At 34.5% G+C, this 10,842-nt stretch overlaps 1 protein-coding gene across 1 annotated transcript; it reads left to right on the forward strand.

Moving 5' to 3' along the window:
- The first annotated feature begins 8,493 nt into the window (after nucleotides 1-8,493).
- On the forward strand, nucleotides 8,494-10,519 carry LOC143568462 (uncharacterized). The gene is made up of 2 exons (XM_077054614.1): nucleotides 8,494-8,984; nucleotides 9,232-10,519. The coding sequence occupies exons 1-2, from the start codon at nucleotides 8,922-8,924 to the stop codon at nucleotides 10,318-10,320; spliced, it is 1,152 nt and encodes a 383-aa protein (XP_076910729.1). The 5' UTR covers nucleotides 8,494-8,921; the 3' UTR covers nucleotides 10,321-10,519.
- Nucleotides 10,520-10,842: the final 323 nt, after the last annotated feature.

Genomic DNA, 10,842 nt, shown 5'->3' on the forward strand with positions numbered 1-10,842 from the left:
GGCTTTCTTCTCAGCATCGAAGGCTATCTTTTGTTCTTCAGATAGCCTAAAGTAGCTCAACGACTCACCATCATCATTCGTTGGATGCACCCAACTTGTCTGGACAGCTTCCCAAAGTCCAGGATTTACACCTGTTATATGAATTTGAAATCTTGTCTTCCAGGTTGTAAATTCGTTTAAAGTCATTAGCTTTGGTGGCTTGTTATAGCTTCCCGATTCAGAATCACTTTCGAGAATCGATTGAATCCTCTTGTTGGTACTCGAACTTGAAGCCATTTTTGATCCTTTGGTTAACTTTGAACTGTTGATCGAATGAGTCTGGTTCGATCGGACGAGTGCCTTATTCGATCGAATATGTTCTGATTCGATCGAATGTCTCTCTGGAAAACCGAACTGATCTTCTGAAAGTTATTCGATCGAATGTGTAACTGGTTCGATCGAATGGGTTAACAGATTCGATCGATTGAGTGTATGGTTTGATCGAACGGGTTCTGACAGTCGAATAAGACAGTGATCGAATGGACGGATCGAATGTGTGACTTATTCGATCAACTGGAGACTGGTTCGATCGAATGAACGAATCTGGTTCGATCGAATGAACTTGGAGTATTTCTAGGCGGGAAAAACTGATTCGGTCCAAGTTCAAACTGGTTCGATCGAATAGGAGGGCTATTCGATCGAATGAGTTCCAAAAATAGACTGGTTCGATCGGAAAATCTGGAAATTCCAAAATTAGGAGATTTTGACGGATTTTCGAATTTTGAACCACAAACACGAATCTTAGAAGATCAAGGAGCAAAGTAAGATCAAAATGAGACTTTTAACACAAAAACAGATGAACACCAACCAAAAAACGGATCAAACACACCAAAAACACGAAGAACACGAAGAACGCGAAGAACGTTCTTGACGAAACTCGAACTTTTAACACACTTTTCCAAGATCAAAACACCAAAATATGACAATTTTAACAGTTTTTGACAAGAACACGACGAACACCAAGATCAAAAACACCAAAAATTCGGAATTTTCCGGCAAAAATAACGATTTTCGCGAGAAAAACACGAATTTCACCACGAATCTAACGTGAATCAAGAACCAAAGGCTCTGATACCACTTTGTCGGACCGGTGCGGGACACGGTTTCCCAACGATTCACGGGGCAACGTGTTAGAGTGCGGAATCCTCTAACACGGCGATTCGGTGGTGATCAACAACGCGCGGTAACGATTCCTAAGACGGTTTGACACCTAGGGACGGAGGAAAGGACCGACACGTGAAGAACGGGCAGAGAGTATTTCAGCAGAGTGGTGGTTCGTGACTGTGTGTAGAATGTGTGCTCTCTTGTGAAATTTCCTAAGTTTCGTTTATATATCGAAAACTGGTTCGATCGAATGAGTCTCTCATTCGATCGAACGAGACCTGGTTCGATCGAATCAGTCACTGATTCGATCGAATCAGTTTCTTTTGACATTTTCAGTCCGTTAACTTAGTTTCACGATCGTTATCTTCATATCGAACCATCCTGATAGAACTGGGGACATACACATGACATTTCATGTCCTAACACCATGTATGAATGGATCCAGACACATGTATACTCTTAATCAGAGTGTCCGTTTCTTATTATTGTAACACAAAGTTTTAAGGATTCGTAAATCCTATGCAAACATTCCGACTCTAAAAGAGTTTGTAAAAGGTTTTGGGGCGTATTCACCTTTTCTGTTTATAATCAGTTTCTGATACTGATTCCTGTTTTCTGATTTCTGCTTCTTGTTTTGTTACCTCGGACCTATAGTACAAGAATAACCTTTGTATAAATAACTAGATCATTGATCTAGCTTCAGACCTTTAGTCTGTTTTGTATAGCTTTAACCTTGATAAAATTATTTGTTTATATATAAAACATTTGGACCTTTAGTCCTTTTCTTTATTTACCATTTATATGCTACGTTTCTTCTTCTTCAGAAAGAAACGTCTATACCGAGTTTCTTCTTCAAGAATAAACATTAATTTATTATCTACAATCTCTTGTATAAATAATATATTTTTTAGTCATAAAGAAATACTATTTTGACTATAACCTTCGCTTAAGAAAAGTTATATTATGCTTAATCGTAATCAAGGTTCGTGCTATACCCCCGACTATGGTTTAAGCTATTTATATTAGTAATATAACAATAACTTAGGCAGAATCCTACCTCGTATGGGTATTCGGAGTTAGATATTCCTAAGTTTATACGGGCATCAATTCTACTCTATATGCACGTTAATCGAGGAATTCTTTATCCACCTTTCTTGGCACGCAAATCGAGGTGATATTCAGGTGTCATCGGTTCGTGCACGTACTTTGAGACGGAATGTTAGGTTAGTTTTGTGTGGCACGCACTTCGAGGAAACGCCGGGTATTGACACGATTTACGAGGTGATATTTGTCGGGTCGGTGGCACGCAAAACGGTGTAGAGAGAGTGTGGGAATGTGTGTGGGGAATGAGCCGTGAGGCTCCTCTCTTATAGCTGAAATTGAGTCCCATTGCGATACGCGATGGGCTCCTCTCTTAACTTCGTCGCGTATCGCGATGCCTTCATTTATGCGGTCACGACACGTGTCGCCACGTGGCCTGACACGTCTGCCACGTGTCCTGCCATGCTGCCACGTGTCACCTGGGTGTGACACGTGTCTCTGAGTCATCACGAACCATCGCGATACGCGATGGCCGTGTTCTTGGACTCATCGCGTATCGCGATGGGTCCCTGGATATTATTTTTCATTTTTAGTCCATTGTCTTTGATAGTTTGTCACATCTGGGTCTAATTCTCGTTATCCAAAAATACTAAGGCGGCTCTCAAAGAGGCTCGCGGCGATGCGAGCGTGCGAAGTGCGCCATCAAAGCGCCATATTGCGCCCAATGCCCTTCGCCGTCATCGTCGCCTTCTCCTTCGCCATCGGCCTCGTCCTCGCCCGAGCCCGAGCGCGTGCGCATGCGCGTCGAGTGCTTCGCACCCTCCTCTAGGACCACTTGGTGCATGCTAAGCATAAAAGAATACAGCTATGGAAACTTTATCTCTTATAAAGAGCTTCCATTTCTTTACCACTTTCCATGTGGGATAGATTCCATATTTCTTATTTATACCCATGTGGAATGTTTCCACTTTCTTGCATCCTTCCATGTGGGATGAAGTTTCCTTTTACTTATTTTCTTCTTGTGAGAAAACTTAAATTAAGAAATATTTTTATTTCCTTATTTTTCTTATATTTCCTTATTTAATATTTTCTCATGACTTGTCTATATATTATTTTTGATCCCTCAACTTTCCTAAGTTGTCAAATTTGGATTGAAATTTTGGGGATGTTAAAGTTATGAAGGCATAACGAATGGTGTCTCATTCGTTACTAAAATATAACGAATGAGGCTAACTTAACAAATCGAGCTAATGGCCTATAAATAGGCAGCTCATATTCATAATTTAGTGTGGGAGAGATCTAAGCCATAATTTATCCTCACAATAAGTTATTATATACCTATAATGTATTCATTCTTAAGTTAATAATAAAGTATGTATTTAACGTATAGATCTCGTGTTTCTCGTATTGATGCTTCGGGTTAGCGGCTAGATCTTGGATCGTATTAGGTTCACACAATAATTTCCTAACTTTCAATCATAATAAATAGTCTTTAGAAACTCTTAAAATCGCTTAAAATGGCTAAAAATGAATATTTGGCACTTTAGGGGCTAAATCAGCCACAAAATTAAAATCTGGTAAACTTGCTCTTTCGCGTAGCCTAAACGAACCCAAATCAGCAGAATTTTAGTTTTGATTCTTGTTTAACGTTAAATTGTTTATTTTTTGCTCCATCTCGTGTTTTAAGCTTTAAGAAAACCCATTTAGACCTGGTGCATGTCCACATTCCTTTTCCCCTTCTACAAGATCAAATTTCTGTTTTTTATTAACCAATTTTGTCTTAATATTGTTATTCGGTTTCCTTAATCGAGTAAATTACTAAAATAACTTATCCTACCTCTGTATATTTAACCAAAAGACATTCTCAGACCTTCAAACCATCCATTACAACTATCCCAAGCAAGAATCCACGAAATCTTTCTCTTTTTTTTTATCAATTTCTTCAAGAATTAATCAAGTTCATACTTGCTACGTTGACTTTCTAGTTCAAAAAAACGTTTGACCACGAATTCCTCTTAGCTCTAGTCACTTTCTGAATAAGTTGTCCTCTAAATTTTTGTAGTTTTTCATCTAAATAACAAAAGCCATCAATCAATTTCTCTGATTGAGGGATTCTCAGTTGTCAATTTGATCATGGCTCGTTAAGTGCATTTTAGTCAAACATAATTGACTTACTAATTCCTCTATCTTCGGGTCGGAACTAGCTTTCTGTCCACAAGACTTTTTTGCTCACCATTAAATATTGAGTGTACTGGTCATAACCCGACTCCCGAGTCAAAGTTTGGATTCTGAATAATACCAGCTCGCTTAAATCTTTAAAATCTCATAACTTGAGTTTTACACATCCAATTAACCTGATTCCAATTGAGTTATCTCGGTTTTATTCTAGTTCATTATATCTAAGTTTTAGTTACATTCAGGTTATCTCAGTCATCACATTAAAGTTCGGTTTCTTGTTTATTTCTTATTATCTCTAAACTCGCCTAAGTTATAAGGTGAGGAGCCATTCCCACATTTTATTGATTTTAAACGTTTTGTGGACATATGCGTACCTATTAGTATTTACATATTGTATTATATATACACTAGCAAACTGTGAATATTATGTGGATTAATTAAATGACTAACTGGTACTTGTTTAGTTGTTTTACTTTATCGCATTTGGAGATGTTCAACATAATCACATTATAGTATGATCATACGATTGTCATAGTAGTCATAGCTCGTGTTCGTGAGGCATGGTTAACTGACACCCTTTATTTGCTCATTGTTTGATTGATTTGTACTCACAGTATTAGTTTGCTCTTTTATTTACATATTATTATAACAAAATTGGTGACTTCCTCATTAAAACTCGTGTTGACAAATTATATTATTTTGTACGCATTTGCAGGTTATCATTGGTTGAAGCTAAGGTGAAGAAACATTTAGAGATAACTTAAGATAAAATAAATAACAAGACTACTTGTGTTTTAATGTTATTGTTTTGAGATATTTGGTTGTTTGGGATTATATTGTAATTTGCTTTGAACATAGTGTACTTGATTGAAATTTTGAACTTAATAAATAAATTAGATAGTGTTGTATTTGCATTTGTATGATAGTATATTGTGAGCTGTGAACCAACGGTTCGCACCCCCGTCATTCCGCCGTAAGTTGGGATATGACATCGAATCCCACACTCACCCGTGTTAAACTCACTTAATTGTACTTTGACGTTTTTATAATATTTGATTTGGCGTTTATTCTCGTTTCATTGTTATTATTTAACTTAGGTGCTTTTCAAGATTAGGATGGCCGTCGGTTTCTTCATTGACCGTGCGACTCGCTTATCTCAAACTCTAACCTTATTGTCATTGTAAGTAAACATAACTTTTTTTTACTTTTAACGTTTTGGGGTTGCTGCTGGCTCTTCCTATGAGCGAACTCAAAGACTTAACGCTTACGGAATTCTGCCCTAAGCATGACATCAAGACGTGTTGACCAAGTCTCTACCCGGGTCAAAGTTTGAGCACTGTTTGAAACTTTTACATACTACTTGATTTTGGATGATTTTTTACTTGAGACATAAAGGTGGAGATTATTAAATGTTATGTTCAAGTCAAATTAAGTCAACAGGTTATTTTGTTACTTTTAATCATAATATGTTTAACCATCGGAGGGTAAAAAGGTCACAAGCAATTTCATGAGTCGGTGAAAGTTTGGACAATATTCATTACTCGTGAAAACTTAAAGGAGTAGAAGTGAACAAGATAAAATTTGTTTGTTAGAAGGTGCATAGGGTAGTTATAAGCGATCTAGGGTTCCCAACGGCAAGATTAGATTTCATTTTGTAGTTTTTTGTTTACCTTTGTGATTTGTTCTTTGCATTCATATTTTCTTCAATTGAATAAGCCATAATGCACTTAGTAATTTTGTTTTGTAGCCGTGAGCGTTCTGATTTGATTATTGAGTGTGTGCATCCGCGTTAAACAATTTAGTTCCGCTTATTTGTTTTAACATGCTAACAATAGCCGTAAAAGGCACAATAAGTGAACTTTCTTTATTATTGTTAATTAATTTGTATTGATTTTTGTTGCACGTCATTAAAAAGTTTCTCATTTTAGAAGTGGTAATGAATATACTATATATTTTAAATGGTATTATCATAACTCATAAGTCATAACACGTATTTTTATTCCTGTTATTTATGGAAAATGTCTAGTTACATATACATGTTATGTCTTACAAGCTATATGATATATTAAATTCTATACATAATTACATATGTTTGGAGAACCGTGTGAAATCCATATTGTCATTCCTAAAAATCGTTATTTAAAAGCCTTATCACTTGGCATTAAACTCGCTTCGAAATTCTTGATGTTGCCAACTTGTCATTTGTTGGTGCTATCACTTCATACACTATATATGCAAACCATACTAAAACGAATTATAGTGAGTTTTTGTGAATACTTAAAAGATACTAAAAGTTTTTTTTTTCTTAATTTAATCTATATTAAAAAAAACATATTTCTTAACAATATATTAGCTAAGCAATAAGCAGCAATTATTTTGTAGACATTTATTGTGAACGATTATTATTAAGAATATAAAGCATGAGCATATAAACAATTATCTTTAATGATAAAAATATATTTTTTTATAATATATGAATCACTTATATAGCAATTTGTTAAGTACATAATTGTAATTTTAAATGAGTTTCGTTTTACAAAATAGTTTAATATATCTGATAATAACTGAGTGTATTGAATGTTAATTCAAAGTCACACAAATTTAATTAAATATTTGACTAATATTACAACATATGTAGTATGTGTGAAATGTGAAACCTTCCACTGCATTCCCATGTGTTGCACTTTTTTTTTCCACATTTCACATTCATCACAAACTGATGATCTTATTCTGCTATTCTAATAACTTTTATAAATAGAAAATTCAAGTGACATAAATAAACCATATATGAATTTAAGTTATTATTCAGTAATTATTTTTTTTAAGTTGAAAGCTAATCAGATAATATTATTTGAAAAAAAAACATTAAATTATAATCAGGTTTTATAACTTTTCATATAATTTATTCAAGCTAAATCATTTATGGAATATTCATCAAACATAGAACGATTGAGTGATTTTTTTAATTAGAAAAACAATATTGTTCGACTCATCACAACAATATTACAACTTGATTAAGATTTAACTATTTTCCTTTTATAAAAATCTGATGTGAGATTTTTTTTTAATTCAAACCACCTAAGAACAAAATAGAATATGGTGTTTTTAATCAACAATTTTAATGCTAAAATTTTCAACTTAACATATATTCATCAGGTAGGTTAAACGTAACACCCCCTTCTTTTACACCCCCTTCTTTTCTATTTGTCATACTCACCCCTCAAAATATTAAATCAAAACTTGCCATATTTTGTCATTCTAAAACTTTTTTTTTCCAAATCGTTTTTTCTTTATAAAAAATACACATTATTTAAAAATAGTGTTTTAAAAGTGAATAAAAAAAAGTCTTCCAATAAGGAAAAAAAAAACAATTTTCTCTAAAAATATTTAAAATTCATTATAATAACAAGTTATTTCATTTTTAATAAAACGTATTTAAAAAGTAATCATATAACATTTTACGGGTACATGAGATTTATCTTTTTTTATTAATTAACAAATTATAGGAATAATGTTTTTAAAAAATGTAAACTATTTCTGAATGTTACTTGAAAAAAAAAACTCTCTAAAAAAGTTTGAAACAATTATATGAAATAAATGTTTTTTATAAATAAGAAAAATATTTATTATAATATATAAAGGTTTAAAAAATAAAAAAAAACATTAAAAAAACAACTATACTCAGTAAAAATAATAACAAAACAATTAGCAAGGTCTGAGAAATGTGAGATGTAAACAAACTGTATCTCTATTTTAAATAATAGATGTTGCTTTTAAAGAGATCTCAACTTCAAAACCATATGTAAAACCTCTAACTTCAAAACTGTTAAAAAATATCTATTAAAATTAATAATAAGAAAACATAATAAAATGACAAAACATAAAATAAAGAGGTTTGCACTGTATTGTTTTAAAACTTGAGAAAATGGTGCATTTAACAAAAATAAATGAAAAGTGGATAAGTTTAACATCACCTAGATAGAAGTTGGTTACTCAGTCAGATGCTAATCTTTAAGTTTTAAACTTTTGAAATTTGAAAACATCATTAAACTCCAATGGTTACAAATGTGTCACACTTAGGAGGACACGTGGCACAACTTCTGGGTAGCAAAACCTCCCCTTTTAAGATTTTTCAGTTACTCTCCAAATTTTAAACCTTTTTATTTCGATTTTTCCGATAAAAAGATTTGATGAAAAGATGGATTATTATTATTATTATTATTATTATTATTATTATTATTAACATTAAAACATTAACGTTGCCTCTTCACTTTCTCCATCCACTGTATATCCTGCTTCTGCATGTATATATACATATACATACAGAATCTGTATCTACACCTCACTCATTTCTTTAAACTAAACCCCAAAATTTGAAACCCAGACTCATTATGGTTCAAATTCACCCCCTGATTCATCACTATCACTCTTAATTCTGGTTATCAAGGGTTTAATTAGGGTTTCTGCAATCCTCTGAAATTTGGGGGTTTTTGAATCTGGGTTTGTTTATGTTAAATTAAGCTCTGATTGTGCTTCGATTGCTGATTTTAGCCTTCGTGATGGCTGATTTCTATTCAACTTACAAGAAACGAGACGATATCTGTGACGATGTTTGTGGTCAGGTATGTTCATCTATCCAATTAGGGTTTTAAAGCTTCCAATTTTCGTAATATCTGTTTATTATTTTTCATGGGTTTTGCTCAATTTTGTTAGTTTTGTTGTAATTTTGATGGATTGACGATAATGCGCTTCGATTTCACCTTAGTTTTGGTCCAATTTGATCCGTACCTCTGTTTCTATGGTTTTAAAAGGTTTTGGTACAAATTGAATATTTTAGGGCTTAAATTTGTATTATTTTATTATTTGCAGGAAGTAAGCAGGATGTCAAGAATCAGATGCTTGATTCAAAGCCTTGATTTACGAACAGTTATAATATTGTTTGTGATCATACCAACTGTGTGTTTAGGTGTTTTCTTTCATGGGCAAAAAGTTACATACTTTTTAAGACCCATTTGGCAATCACCACCATCACCCTTTATTCAAATCCCCCATTACTACCACCCAAATGTTACAATGGATACACTATGCAAACTTCACGGCTGGACCGTGCGCGAATACCCGAGACGTGTGTTCGACTGGGTCGTGTTTAACAACGAGGTCGACATGCTCACGATCCGTTGGAAAGAACTCTATCCCTATATTACTCAGTTTGTGCTCCTCGAGTCGAACTCGACGTTTACAAGCTTACCGAAACCGCACTTCTTTGCCATCAACCGGGCCCATTTTAACTTCGTGGAACCCCGTTTGACTTACGCCACGATCACGGGTGGGGCGAGAAAGGGGATGAATGCATTTTATGAAGAGGGGTATCAACGGGCTGCGCTTGAAAGGTTGGTACGGATTGCGGGGATCGAGGATGATGATTTGTTGATAATGTCGGATGTTGATGAGATCCCGAGCGCGCACACGATTGATCTTTTGAGATGGTGTGACGGGCCGCCCCCGGTTATGCATTTGCATTTAAAAAATTTTCTATATTCGTTTGAGTTTAATGTGCAACATAAAAGCTGGAGGGCTTCGGTTCATCAATACAAACATGGTAAAACCCGATACGTTCATTACCGACAAACCCCTTACTTGTTTGCTGATTCGGGGTGGCATTGTAGTTTCTGCTTCAGAAAGTTAAGTGATTTTGTGTTCAAAATGAAAGCTTATAGTCATTCGGATCGGATCCGGTCCTCCAATGATCTTGACCCGAAAAGGATCCAGAATGTGATATGTAATGGTGATGACCTGTATGGTATGCTTCCAGAGGAGTTCACTTTCAGGGAAATTATCGGCAACATGGGGCCGATCCCTAGTTCGTATTCTGCAGTTCATTTGCCGGCGTATTTGTTGAACAATGCTGATGAGTACAAGTATCTTTTACCCGGAAACTGTGTTAGAGAAGCTGGGTGATCGCCGATTTTGGTAGTCGGAATAGGAAACAGGGGATTTTAGCAGTGACATGGGCAATGCATATTTTGATTGTACCGTGCAAGTAGTTAATGCATATTTAGACATGTTACCCTGCAAATAGAGCCACACATGGATGTTTGTGGTGGTGTTTTTTTGTCTGGTGTGCAGCCAAATATACCTTCGATTTTGGAATATGTTTTATTGTCAGGTTTCTGCTTGGTCCCTTGTGATCCATAATATAATTATAGTTTTTGATGAAACAAAATCTGATGCCAAACTTCAGGCAATCAAACTTGAACAATTGAACTCAACAGTTAAACCGAATAGTCGGAACGACTATTTTGGTATACAACAATTTAATTATGGTATTAGATGATACACGACTTGATTGCTCAAAAGATGCATATATCTAGCCGACACAATGCCCGAAAACAATTTATTTTTTTTTATTTTCTTGTCTCTGTGATAGAGAGCAAGACACTTGTCTATTAATTTTTTTTTTGATTCTATATTGTTTATTTT

Source organism: Bidens hawaiensis, unplaced genomic scaffold (genome assembly GCF_021521415.1).
Source record: "Bidens hawaiensis isolate Kalapana, Puna unplaced genomic scaffold, B.hawaiensis_p1.1 tig00023994_1, whole genome shotgun sequence".
In the NCBI taxonomy this organism is placed as follows: domain Eukaryota; kingdom Viridiplantae; phylum Streptophyta; class Magnoliopsida; order Asterales; family Asteraceae; genus Bidens; species Bidens hawaiensis.

Coding starts and splice junctions, on each gene's coding strand:
- LOC143568462 (XM_077054614.1), top strand. CDS start 8,922: ATGGCTGATTTCTATTCAACTTACAAGAAACGAGACGATATCTGTGAC. Junction 8,985..9,231: donor GTGACGATGTTTGTGGTCAG/GTATGTTCATCT, acceptor TATTATTTGCAG/GAAGTAAGCAGGATGTCAAG.